Below are 14,070 nucleotides of genomic sequence, written 5' to 3' on the forward strand. Positions count from 1 at the left end.
CACTCCAGATCAGCTTGGAGGTGAGCAGAGGCACTTGCACAGGTTATGAAGACACCATCTCTTAGGGCTAATGGCCAGAAAGGGAAAACATCCAACTGCTTTGCCATGTTTTAGGAGCTGCTTCAATCAAAATGTCCCAGACACAGAGCTGTGTAAAAGGGAATGCTGACAGCTCAGAGTGCTTGCAACTGCTTCACTGCCAGTGGGAAGAATAATTCATAGCGTGGAAGCTGTATTTCATGGGGTGCACCTGCTGGATGGGTCTTCATCTCCTTATTCTTCAGCTGCTATTCATGGTCTTTGAAACTGTGAGGGTGTGTTCAGGGTGTGTGAACTAACATTTGGGTGATTCATAGGCATGGAGGGAAGAGGAATACTTCTATCAATTTTTTTGAGGTTGGATTCTGTGATGTTTCGTAGTCATCTATTATCTGCTCAGTTGCTTGAAGATCTCTTACCTGTGCTGCCATTAAAAGGCAATTTGAGGAGGGAAAAAAAAAAGACTGGTTCTCTGTCAAGGGGATCAATAATTTAATTTAAACAAAATTGTTCATTTCAACAGAGCAAAGATCAAATCACACTTTTGACTCTTCACAGGAAGACAAAATTAGGACATGAGAATGCCTCAATTGAGTAAATAAGATCTATCTGTGAGCAATAGAATTTAGGTATAGGAAAATTAGCCTTGTAGAAATAAAAACGGTTGAAATTTGGTGATCCCTGCAGTATGAAATCAAATATATTCATATTTTCAGCTTTCATTCTTATATACCTCAGACTTCTCAGGAAGACAGCAGTCACAGTAACACCATGGAACCACTCAAATTATGAGAAAAGCACGAAATAAATAAAAACAAATAAATACCTATAGAAGTATCCATTATGTGTGCCTGTGTGTTTACCTCTTCCCCAGGTGCCATCCTTATTGCCAGATAGAAATGCTGGAGGTTTTTATAATCAACACTCTGCTCATGGCTTCAAAAATATTTCCTCATTAATTCAATGATTTTCAGATACATTTTCTCAGTTGCATCAAGGCCCCAGATGAAATCAAGATGTCCCCATGCAGGAAAATTCTCGTGGTAAATGAGATTAGTAATCCGAGGAAGTAGCTTTGCCATGTCTGTTGGGTCTGCAAATGTGTCCTGTCCACCACTCCAAACAGCAATTGGTGTCTTTATCTCCTCTATCTTGTACACAGGAGGAGCAGTCTGTAAGACAGGGAGGAGACCTGAGTGAGTGCTGCTGTATCAAAGTTGTGTTTAGAGAAAGGTTTCCTTGCAAGCAACACTCTATGCCTTTGCTTCTGCACAGCCTACAGTAAAACCATAAGGATGAAGGCCACCCTCTTACTATTTATCGTCCTTTCCCTGTCTGTGGAATGACCCATCCTATTCCTGTTCTTTCCATAAAGCAGGGCAAAGTCTTGCATTTTGGCCCTGGCTTGTGCTCTTCAGAGGTGTGGGCATGGAAAGAACAGTCAGCATTAATCAGTCAAGGACTGTGGAGATTTTTCCTGTGTGTATTCAGGGTGAGGAGCTCTACAAACTTTCTGGGGTGCATGGATTGCAACTTTCGGTCCAAGTTTTCATGCTTGAAAATGAAGTGGAAAGGAAATAATTTGGTCATTTATGATTTCAGCCTAGAAAATTTCTGAGTGTGTGAGATAGAAATGACTGCTTGTATCTCTGAAGCATTTCTGTTTGTGAAAAACAGCATTTTGGTACAGCACAGGACACTGCAAGTCAAATGTGCTGGTTAAAAGTGAAATGATTGCCAGTCCACTGGAGAGATCACTGTAGCTGCGAGATCCATTTTCTCTCCTAAATAAAAGGCAGGCTTTGAAGATTTTTGGGCAAGTGAAGAGCTCTGTACTCACACAGTGCTACGACTTGGGTGTGGTTCTTGTTCATTTCTAGAATGACATGTAAGCTGGTGTCATTGAGCACGTCCTGGTATCAGTAGGGGAGGCAAAATGAACTTCTGTTAATTGTCTGTAAGAGTCTATCTCTGCTTTGTTTGTGAATAGACTTTTACACCTGTGTGTGATTCAGCAGAAACATTATCTGGCACTGCTCTCCCCCTGGTTAGTACTCACAGGTACTAAAATTTGAATTTTTCCGGTACTAGTTTAACCAAGACCCAAGGATAAGTTCTGAAGGAAGCTATTTTTGCCTTACCTGGTTGTATTTCTTCATGTTTTCCTTAGAGCCATAGTCATAAGCTTGAAACTGGTCTGTATATGCTAGCTGTTAAAAGAACAGACAAAATAAAAGAGATGAGAGCTGAAGGAGGAGAGTGCAGGAGGCATATTCCTGCCTGTGAGTTAAGTCAAGGCTCAGGTAGTGGACTGTAGTTGCTCCCACACCTTCCTCTGGTTGCAGGCTTCCAGAGTGCTGAGGATAGATCCCAGGGCAAGTGGCATACTTGCCTTTTCTCTTGCTGACTTTCTGTTCTGATGCTTATCTTCCACCCTCAGTGTGTTTTGTTACTTGAAATTTTGCTTTACTACCTTATGTAACTAAAGTTGGGGTCCCTGTTTGCAGTACAGAGTTGGGTTCAGCTGTCACATGGAAAGAGAACCTGAATGTCTATAATATATCAGGGCTATTCCAAGTCCTGTGTAATATGCCTTGCAGGACTGGTGAGTGAATACCTGGAGTTATTTGTTTGTTTTGGTATTTTTTGTACAAACATGACAAGTAGTTCCACTTGTGAGCAGTGTGTAACAAAGGGTGAAAGAAACCCAGTGTCTGCCACTTCAGAAAACCTTTGCTTCCAGCATTTAAGTACACACTAAAAGTCCGCCTGGTGCAGTGCCTTTGCTGTTCTGACTTCCTGTATCTGTGTTTGCTTTGCATGCACTTGATTTTGTTAGAGGCTGGCAAAATAGACCATGGAGTCACTGGCTGTTCATGGTTTGTGTCCGTTTCCTGGCTAGCTGTGTCCTGTGGGACTGACTCTTGTTTCCTGCTGGGAATCTTTGTCCTCAGGAGCACATCTGTATTCTGGACCATATCAAATGTGCAGGTGCTCATGGCAGTAGGTGAGAAGGTATGATGGTCAGATTCCCAAATCCAAAGCCTCTGGATTTCCCTGTGGGCTGTCAGCTGCATGAAAAGCAGCAGTAAGGGATTGTTTGCGTGGCAGTGCACAGTTATACCTGTCGCCAATGAAATATGTCCTGGACTGATGTTCCAGCTGGGGAATGTCCTACGTACATATCCACTCGACTCTGGAGAGAAAGCAGAAGTTTTATAAAGACAGAGATCCAGTGCTGTGACAGAATAAAACTGTGAAGAACATGAGTTTCTAATATTAAAGAAGTCAGCTTACAAAACATTTTTTATAGTTCTGTTAAGGAGATGTCCCAGTTCTATCTCCCTGGATTCTTCCTCAGCTACGTTATCTTGCTCTGAGAACCACATTAGTGACTTAAGCAAGGCAGGAAATATCCTTAATGGTTTAGCTCTGCAAGTCAAAAGCTGAAATTGATTTTGCATTGAACCTTTGAGTCTAACTGCTTTCCCATATGAGCTTTTAAAAAAAGATTATAGAGGAAAAGAATGGGCCCAGTTGTTACAGACACTGCAGTAGTAAACATTATACAGGCCAGCTTCTGCAGACTTTGGCCACTGTAAAGGAACTGGCACCACAGCACCCATATATTGGCAAGCAGAGGGAAAACTGTCTCTCCTGTCTCCTCTGAGTGATGCACAAGGGTTTGTGAATCCCACTGTGGGTTCTGCACTCCTCAGCACAGTGGAAGGGCTTTCTGCAGCTCTACACTTTGTGGTCTCAGCTGTTGGGCCCAGTTCTAAGGCCAACAAAACATGAAAATGCCCCTTACAGTAGTTCTTTGGGACCAAGGTTTGGTGCAAATAGTCTGAAAAATTGGGAAGAAGAGATTTTTCTCCTGTCTTTTAGGACCCCAGTGTCTATATGCTAAGGAAGGAAACTGGCAAATGCATTGCCAAGAAGTCTGACCCCAACACTCCTTGTCTGTTTTTAAAGAACATCTGTGTGTGACAAAAATCTGGTTGGCTTAGCCCCACAATGGTTACATCTCACACATGCGCTATGGCTCCAGTTTGAGCTCAGTTCTTTCTGTCTGGCACTGGAATGTGCCCGGCTGTTGGTCCCACCCATCACCAGCCCCAGCCACTGTTGACAACACGCAATGTCCTGGCATTCCCTCAGAATGCTGAGAACTACTCTGTGGTTTATGCACCTCTACGTGTGTGATGGTAACTAGACAAGGATATAGTGCACCAGGGCAACTGCCAAAATCCCTTTAGTTTGGCTCTGAGTAGGTGTTCTTGCATGCACTCACCGTGTTGATATTTTTTACACTGCCTCCAGCTATGTAACAGAGAACATGGGCACAAAACTTATCCAGGCTTGTACAGAGCTGTGTCACAGGTCCTTTCAGAAATTCGATCTGGTGTGCAGCTCCTTTGCAGCCAAGTACTAGCTGAGGGAAAGGAAAAGTGCAACACCTTTAGTTCTTGTTACAGAAGAATTTTATGCAGGAAATCTTTACTAATAGCCTAGTCTCCATAACTTAGTATTCAAGGAGTGCTGGAAGAGCTTACCCTCACAGTACCCCTTAGAACACCCTCTTCCCCACAACACATCATTTGTTTTTCCTCCTTCATGTTACTATCAGCAATCCTCAAGAAAGCTATCCTTCCATTTCTAGTGTGCTGACCTTAATGCCTGCTCATTTTAAAGTCCTAGAGATTGTCATGTCTGTTATTGCAGTTCTGCTTTAGCTCCACCTGCATGAGGCCAGCAAAATTTTACTTAAACAGCAGGATTCCTGAAACAGGACAGAGTTTCACAAGTCTCCTGCTTCATTGGGAGCTGCTGCTACAAGCTCTATATCCTAACTTTTTCCACCACAGGGTTTGGGAACAGTTTTTTCAAGAGCACTCAATTCATCCCAAGCTCAGTGTCAGCATGTCACTTATTTGGGAACACTTGGCCTGAGGCTGAGGGAATCCTGTGAAGATTAGTAAGGCATTGGACCTTTTAGAAGGAAAAAATACATACCCTGAGCAGTGGTTCAGGAAACCTTATTAACTTAACCAGAGGGCTTGTAGCGTGTTGGCATGTAGTTACTGGGCCCAGAGCAAAGAACACTTTCACCCGTTTAGCCAGCTCAGGGTATGTATAAAATGCTATGAAGCCTGCAAACACAGAAAAACCAGCCAGAGTTGGTGAAGATATCCTCCACAGACAAATTAAAAGCATAAACAGCAGGTAGCAAACTAGACATCATAGCAGATTTGCAACCCATTGTCCGTTGTTTGTGTTTGTGTTGCAGATTTCACTTAAGGAAAGTGTTGAAGTAAAGTACTGAAACTAATTTTATTTAGGGGGCAAAGTTCATTTTAAGGTTCAAAGCATGTCTGGACATTGCCATTATAAGAACTATTTTTGTAGGCAACATGTCAGTGAAGTTTTGAAGATAGCATCAATTCCCTCTAAAGTCCACGAAACTCTCATAAAAAATAAGTTTTCCTAATTAGAGTCTCTAAAAATCTCTTCACATTTATGCTTCCATGGAACTATAGAATAATTAGCAGAATACTGGGAGCTTTGAGTATTTTCAACTGATTGCTTGCATCACAGGCAGATGAAAAAAGCGCAAATGCTTGTTTTGTTTTGCCATGAGGATCCTTAAATGCTCTTATGAGAGGCAAAGAAAGAAAAGGTCAGAATTTGTGACAATATATTATTTTTTCACACTTCCTTCTCTTTTTTTCCTGGGTTGTTTACACTAATACTGGCAGTGGCTCCTTTCTAATCAATGTCCATTCATAGACCTTACACATAAACCTTAACCAAGAACGTTCAACTGATGCTAAAAGAAAATTAGCTTCGTTTAGAGGCCATTAAATGAATAATGACAAAGGCTGGACCTAAGAAAAAATAAACTATTAATGTTTTTGCTTTCCTGACTTTTGGTCTCTGGCACTATGTTTTTAAACAGAAATGTGGCCAGTTGCAGCCACTCATGAAGTAAAATTTAAATTGTAAGATCGACACTAAGTCACAACTTAGTAATGTTTGGATTATTTTCCCTTGCCTCCAAGCAATCTAATTTAAATAAATGTATTCACTTAAATTATGTATTATATGGGCTGTTTTATCTTTTTAGTGTTCCCATCCTGTTCACAAGAAGTGGGGCCCCAGGGCAGTGGTCACAGCACCAATTCTGCCAGAGTTCAAGCAGTGTTTGAGCAATGCTCTCAGGCACATGGTGTGAACATTGGGGCTGGCCTGGGCAGGGCCAGGAGTTGGACTTCAGTGACCCTATGTCCCTTCCAGCCCAGGATATTCTATGATTCTATGATTCTAATTGTCTGTCTTTATACAAAAGAACTTCATGTAAATTCCTGTTGCTGACAACAATACCCTATAGCAGTACCAGAAATACCCAGTAAACGACTGTCACTATGTCTGTAATTATTTAACAAGTTGAACTGCCACTGCATCTTCTATTAAGGTGATTTGCTTCTTAAGGGTAACCAAAGCTGATTTTAGAAGTGTTTTGCATATTTTCCAAATCTCAGCACAGAAAAATCTCTGTTTTTCTAGCTCTCTACAAACAAGAAAAACAACAGATCCAGTGGGGAAAGTAACCTATGGATCAAACAGGAGCACAAATGGTTGTTAATAATTCTCCTGACATTACCTGCAGCTGACCCTTCAGAGTGACCAATATAGTAAATATGCTTCTGTCCAGTTTTATTCATGATGAAGTTCAGCTCTGCTGGAATGTCATATTTACCCATTTCATCGAAGCTGTGGGGAGAAGCACAAAAAGCTGGCAGACAATTTGACTATCACAGAGTGAGTTCCTGACTGTCAGTTCTGTTCATTGCACCAGGCAGGACCCATTGAAGGAGGAGGTTGCACTCTGTGTCTCCATCCTGTGTTTGGGCTGGAGAGGGGGCAGAGGGTGCAGCTGTGCAGCCTGGCTGCCTGGTGCCTTGGGCTCTGTGTGGATCCAGTGCCAGCTTCACGTGACAGCTGCAGCCCTTGGGGAACTGAATTTAATCCCTGCTTTCACCTGCATGGGTTACAAAACACACTTCTCTCTTGGCTGAATTACTGTGAGAGACCAGATAGTAGAAAAGGCTGTTCAGCATGTTCCTGCTGAGGTTCTTTCTCTCCCTCTCACAGTACATTCCCCTTTTCCTCAGCATCCCATTTCATTTCCCAGTCTCTGAAATCTCTTCCCCAGCCAATGCTCCCAACTCAGTATAGTGAGTATCCATGTTTGCCTGCTTCTTTACTCTCCTGGGTTGGTGTAGATCCTGATCTGATGCTGGTTTCGGTAAAAGCCATCAGGCTGAAGCTATCTAGTCGCCTTGAAGTTTCTATATTGAGTCTTTCTCTTTCCACAGAGTACCTGAACTGCCAGAACTCCTTTTGGCAGGGCTTAAGGGTCTTGTGTTTTAAGGACCAGGTGTTCCCTCGGCTGTTTCCCAACCAGACATCATAGCCGGCATCTGCGAGCACGAAGCCCAAGCTGTTGTTGGGCAGGTTGGAAATCCAGTGAGTAGCATCTCCTAGAAAAGCATGTTGTAGGAACACTGCAGGCTTTTGCCCTGAAAAAAAGATTAAAATATTCTTTTATTGGAGCAGCAATTAATGTGTATTTAATATCAAAGTGCAGAGTTCAGTTTGTGAGAGGTTTCCTTCTTCTAGAAGCTCCCAGGAGAACTATAAATAGATATTGGTTTGAGAAACCTTAAGGATTTTTTTCTATGCAAGTAGGAACCATTTAATGACATTTCATGGCCATTTTATGACAGGTCTGGCAAATAATGAATTTACTGATGATGGCTGTCCTCCTTCTGCTTGCACTGGAAAGATGGAAAGACAGCCCCTATGCTGACACCATCTACCCAAAGCTGAAAACTGCTGAAGGCATAACTGTATGGAAGAGAAATTAAAATTAATCCAAAGAAGGAAATCCACTTTGGTGACCACTGAGCAGGGCTGAGAGGTCCCTGGTCTAACTGGGCTGGCCTTACTTTAAGAGTCAGGCTGTCTAAATGACCTCCAAAGGAGATCCAGTTAGGGGAAAGTATCCAAATAAATAATTCTGTAATATTAGCAAGGACTAATAATCAAAGGAGCAGTACCCAGGGTACCTCAAATTCCAGCTGGAAACTTCAATTCCAAAAATGTGATGAAACTGATTAAATGCATTTGCTTTTCACAGACAAGCTGATTTCTCCTTCTTTAAGAATATCTCTGTCCTTCAGAAGCTTGGGAATTACTCATATGCCTAACCCCAGAGGCTTTGTTGTCAGGCTACCATTTCATATGTATATTATTTAGGTTGTTAAGATAAAACCTCCCCAGATCCTGTTTACCAACCTATCTGCTAGACCATTTGAGATTAAACTCCTGGATGTAACAAAATTATTAGGAAAGTTAGAAATAAGGATGGAGACACTGAATGTGTGGGCTTCAGATGGATTTAGTATCCGAGCCACACTCCCACTAGGTGCTCTTGTGGAGATGGAAAGGTGTGGAACATGCCATTGCAGGTGAGAAGGGGAAAGAAGGGGAATTGGTGTAAGAGTTGGCTCTCAGAGCTCCCTTGTGTCCTGTAACTGTGGCATACCTGTATTTCGGTCATTCCTCCCAGCAGGAATTCTGTAAACGGCAAGAATGTATCCATCCTTTGTTGTAACTTCATATTCCTCACTGGGGAATCCATGATATCTGATAATTTCACTCTGTGGAAAGCCAAAGAAGAGTTTGTCAATGTGCAGCTCTCCTAGCCAAGACGAGCAGTGCAGATGTGGGACGTGCTGTGATGGTGGTGCAAGCCCCAGCCTTGCACAGAGACCATGGCTGAGAATAAACATTACAGGTCCTGTAAAACGATGAAGCAAAGTCCTCCTCAGACCTGTTTAGATGGTGGCTGTCTGGTATTTAGCCCCCTATGATGGGACAAAGCAGAACTGAGCTGAGTAACCAACACCCTCCTGAGAGATAGTTTGTCATGTTATGAAAGGCTTATAGAGATTGTACCTTTCTACAGATTAAATATGCAGCCATATCTGTATAAGACAATGCCAATAGCTGTGAGGATGCTCCATAATGAATCTTTTCTTACTAAAGTATGGTTAGGCAAGCCACGAAGGCAAAGCAAACAAGGGTGGAGATCTTGTCAAAGAAACTAATGGTACCACTTATACCAAAATTTGCATGTGCTCTGAGGAAATCTTTGGTGACTCAGGGTAAGGCATCTTTGATTAGTTTGCATTGTGAGAATCTGAAGAAGGGGTTCAACCTCCTTACCACTGTTCTAAGCAAACTGTTATGGAAGGGCAGGTCTTTGCTTCATCTGAGATTGGAAACCAGCCTTTGCCTGCACTGCAAAGGAATTCTTCTCTGTGGCAGCCCAGACTGGACAGGAGAATCAAGGTTTCTTGCAGGCTAGTGCTATAAGGTTCTCTGTTCTCTTGCCAGGTTTGCACTCCTCCACTTATGCAGTAGCCTGAAATACCAATATGTGTTGAGAAAGCTGACTGCAAACAGGTACCATGAGCCATGACACAGCTCCAAATTTATCATGTATCTGTTGGGCTTCACCCTAAATGCAGGCAGCAAAGTCTGCTGTTCAGTTTGGTATGGACTGGAGCACATAGTCTGTGCTCTGTCCACAGCCCAGGGCTGAGTTTGGCCACTGGGGCACAATGATGTAGTCTGGATCTCCAGTGCCCCTCAGGAGGCTCTGGGGAGTTGCCTAGCCTACGTGTCTGTCCTCATGCAGTGTGCAAGGAGTACATCTATGCCTGGCACGTTCAGAGCCAACCCTCATCGTGGGAGTGACCCTAAGGCAGTGGTTTTGGAAACAGGTTGGGAAAACTGGAGATGCAAGAAAGGACTCTTCTTAGCTTTCCTGACAAGAACTGCTAGTTATGCAACTGGAAGAGAAGCTTCAGAAAAGAGGGAAAGAAGGTGACCCAACTTACAACATTCATGAAGCATTCGGGGTTACGACTCTTCTTGCAGCGACTCGTGTCCACACCTGGAGTGGAGGCTGCTCTGAATCCTGCTGACAAGGCAATTCCCTGGGAGCAGAGCAGCACGAGGAGGCACCACATCTTGGGGCTGCGTGGAAGAGCACATGCAGGGGTGTTTGTGTTAGTGAGAGAGTGGTGTGGAATTCCACAGGAAGACCCAAGAGGAGAGTCTCCTGAAGGTTGCCCAAGAGCTGCTCCCCAAGGGCTGCCAGAAAAAAGAACCTGTGTGAAGACAGGCTGCCTACAGCTCACCCTGTTTAACAGGTAAGGCTGCAGAACAGGAGAGAAAAGCACCTGTGGATGCCACACAAGAATATGCCTGAGCACTCTGCAGATTACAAGGGAACTGGGGCTGGTAGACAGGGCCAGCTCTTGGCACGAGCGCAGCAGAAGTTGACAAAGAAGCGTGAGCACCTGAGATGACCATCACCCAGCTTGTCTGCCTCCATCTGTCTCCACCCTTCTGCCAGCAGCAGAGGTGAAGAAAGAAGAAAGCACTCTCTGTTCCCTGTCTCCTCAGGAAGGAGGGGAAAGAGGTTCAGGATGGGCCCTTTGAACCTGCCCTCTCCTCCCCTGGGACTGAACGCAGTTCTTGTGTCTGTCAGCCATGTGCTGGGGTGAGGGACCAGATCATGAGGCTCATGAGCGTGACAGGAGTAATTCAGGCATTCTGTGAGGAGATTTAATGGATGTCAGGCAACATGCTTGCACTTTCAGTGCCAGTTTGTGCTTTCCTCACAGGTGATGTGCCCCAGAACATGATCAAGCTCTGTTTGAAATGAGTTCCTCTGAGAATATGGAGCAAACAAAGCCACCATGCATGGCTCCCCAAAATCCCCATGAGTCAGTTCCTAGTCAGCCTTACCTTTTGGCAACCAGGGAAGCAGCCATGAGGACTGAGCAATAGATCCTGAGACTGCCTTTGTGCTGCCAAGGGCCTGTCCCCATTACCTCTTAGAAATGGTTGTCCACAGTGCAAATCTTGTATTGATCATGGGCAAGTGAGACTTTGCCCTTTCCTGAGATGACAGATGGTTCCAGATTAGCATTTCTGGATAGAAATTGCAGAGTGCAGTTGATCTAGTGCCAGTTTATGCCAACTCCATGTGAAAGAATATGCTTCCAGGTTTTAGTCTTTATTTTCTAGAACCCAGGTCAATGAGTGCAGGAACACTGCTCCCTCTGAGTTTCCCAGACTTTTTTTCCAATGAGATAATTTTGCCACAAACATCCCTTAGAAAAGAGAACAGATTCTGTGGCCCAGATAGTTTCTTAGTGTGGGATTACAGGTTAAATCCATGTGGAGAGCAAGAGCTCACAAATTCAGCACTCCTTGCTTCTGCTCTTTTAAGAACTGCACAAAAAGATTGATCCATGAAGCTCTATACTGCGCTTACATATTCAGGAAAAGCCACATCATACATCAAACATCAAATTTTTGTTGTATGCTATGCTTTAATGTGTGAGGAGAGCATAATGCCTGTGAAGAATAGAGTAGTAATCATTCTGCAGGTGTATAAAGACCATAAGGATCAGGCAGCAGACCTAAATGTTCAACAGTAGAATCCATGGCACTTCATGCAGTGTAAGGCTTCAGCTCATCACAGCGTAAGAATGCCTCACCAGTAACGGCGGGGCCACCACTGCTCTTGCATTTCTGTGCCCGTCGTGTGTTTGTGTTAGTTCACCCTCCTGTCCATCCTGTAATTGAATTTTGTTAATTGTTAAATATCTGCCAAGTCCAGCACTGAGATCCAAGCCTGTGCAGTGATGGGGGTTGCAGCAGTTCCTGAGGAGTGTTTGTCAGGGAAGGAATTCTCCAGAGGGTTCAGCCTTTCTGGAGGGAAGGCAGGCAAAGGCTGCTGGTGTTACGTTCAAGAGTGACAATGGCAGAATTTCAGAGTCCATGCAGCTTCACAGCAGCCACAGCATGCAGGGTTTGTGAGTGAATTTCACAGGAGACCTGCCTGTCTTAAAGTTTTTGTTAGGAAGTTAAGCAGGCTCAAGAGACAATTCCTTTGGGAACCAGGCATTAGACATGGAGAATGCAATTTTCAATGATGAACAGAGGTTGTTGTGTAGCCACATGTTTCTTGAGTCTGCTTCTAGCATAAGACATCTACTATGATGAGATGAGGTACTCTGTGAAGTTTATTTGTACTCAGGAATATTCAGCACGAAGATCAAGAGAAAATAAGGAAGTATTCCCCATCAAATAATGGGGAAGAAGAACAGAATTTGTGGGATGAGAGAGAGGTAAACAAGGAAAATATGTTTTGACTTTCAATGATCTTCAATTTAACCTTTAAATTTGAGTCAACAGATTTGAAGAAGTCAAACCTCATGAGTCATCAAACAGTTGAAATGAGGCAGCATTTGGAAACACCCAAAACTTTAAATTTGGCATCAAAACATGTCATTAGATTCCCTTTGTATATCAAATATTTCTTATTTTTTTGTCAAAACAAGAAGCCTCACAGCTATATACTCAGTGCAACACTCTGTTCTGCTTTCTGCTGTTTCACTCTCTTCTAGTGGGAGTAAAACATGCCTGCCTCTCCCTGCACTGGGAATCTCTCAATTTGGCAAGAAAAACTTCAGTTTGTTTTCAAATCAGTACCAAGATTAGTTGAGGCAATGCAGAGGCTTAATTATTCCTCTTGTTAAGGTAAGCTTTCCTCAGTGCACTCTGTGATCACCTGGCTTAGCTGGCATGGCTTAGGACTTCCAGGTACTGTCCTGTTACTCAGATGCAGGTGGCCAAGCAGTATCAATCTTGGCAGGCCACTGCTCCCTTAAACTCTAGGAATAAAGACAGGAGACACTAACAGCTGTTTTCATCTAGTGAGATGAAGTAATAAGTAACTACTGAGCATAGTAATCTATCATAAAAGAATATGCTTAGATGGAAAAAAATATCAGAGAGAGATATGCCCTTGGAAGTTTCTTATGTACTTTTAAGATTTAGTGAAGCTAAGATGCATGCCATTCTGAAATTTGTCCTTCAAGCCTTGTGCCTTAAGCAGTCTAAAATTTATTTCACAGAAGCTGTAAAGCATACACACACCAACCAGAAGAGCAACTGTGACTAAATATGCATGAGAATTTGCTGCCTTACTCACTGAGAAAGCATACGTGTGCATTACACAGAAGGAACAGCAGGTCCAGATTACACATTGTTGCAATACTTGCTCATTCATTCTCTTGTTCTCAGAGGCAAGAAAACAAGTAGGAAAAAATTAAATAGTTGCTCCTTTTATCCCTTTTGTACAGGTCAAACTTCTTTGTCTTCTAGCTTAAGCAGAGGAGCACTTCTGTGCATAGCAATACATAGCTTACAGATGAGAGAGGAAAAACACTGCCTAGTTTTACAACCAACTGCACAAAAGCAGGGCAGCACACCTTTATGGAGACAGGAAACAGAGAAAGAGAATGAGCATGTATGTACAAGTAACTTACCTCTGCTTTGACTGCCTTGCTTCTGCCTTCTGCCACGGAGGCTGGTCCGTCTCCTCCAGCAGACTGATTCACTGGCAGAAACCTGCGCCGATAAAAGGAAGTCAAAACAAAATGAGCACTACAGGGAAGCAGCTGTGAGTGTCATGAGCTGGCACCACGAATTGCAGAGCGTGTTTGAGTGCTGATTTCAGAAGTGGGGAAATCTCTGTGATGAAAAAGATGATCTGGCTTAATTCCTCACCCCAAAATGCACCGTGGAGCAGCAGGGTGTAGAGGCTACCTATAAATCAGTGGTTAGTATGTTTAGCTGGGACCTGGGTGTTGCAGTTCACTGGGGCTGTGGCAGACCTTGATCTGCACTGTTGCCCAACTGAGGGGCTGCTTCAAATGTAATCTTTTAAGATGAAAAGGAGGAATTGTACAGCTTTTCTCAACATAGTGTCTCAAGAACACCATCTCTGCTGTTGTTTTTAATTTGGTTTATGTTGACTTTAACATTGCAGACTGACCTAAATATTTTTCACAGTGAGCAGCACAACTCGTGAAACCC

At 43.3% G+C, this 14,070-nt stretch overlaps 1 protein-coding gene across 1 annotated transcript; it reads right to left on the reverse strand.

Moving 5' to 3' along the window:
• Positions 1-694: 694 nt before the first annotated feature.
• On the reverse strand, positions 695-13,584 carry LOC116999488 (lysosomal acid lipase/cholesteryl ester hydrolase-like). The gene is made up of 10 exons (XM_033066245.1): positions 13,521-13,584; positions 10,011-10,149; positions 8,651-8,765; positions 7,424-7,622; positions 6,704-6,813; positions 5,056-5,192; positions 4,334-4,474; positions 3,164-3,235; positions 2,181-2,249; positions 695-1,211 (listed from the first exon to the last, which is right to left on the reverse strand). Exons 2-10 carry the CDS (start codon positions 10,140-10,142, stop codon positions 978-980), a joined length of 1,209 nt encoding a protein of 402 aa, XP_032922136.1. The 5' UTR covers positions 10,143-10,149; positions 13,521-13,584; the 3' UTR covers positions 695-977.
• Between the last annotated feature and the right edge of the window lie 486 nt (positions 13,585-14,070).

Source organism: Catharus ustulatus, chromosome 8 (genome assembly GCF_009819885.2).
Source record: "Catharus ustulatus isolate bCatUst1 chromosome 8, bCatUst1.pri.v2, whole genome shotgun sequence".
Taxonomy (NCBI): Eukaryota; Metazoa; Chordata; class Aves; order Passeriformes; family Turdidae; genus Catharus; species Catharus ustulatus.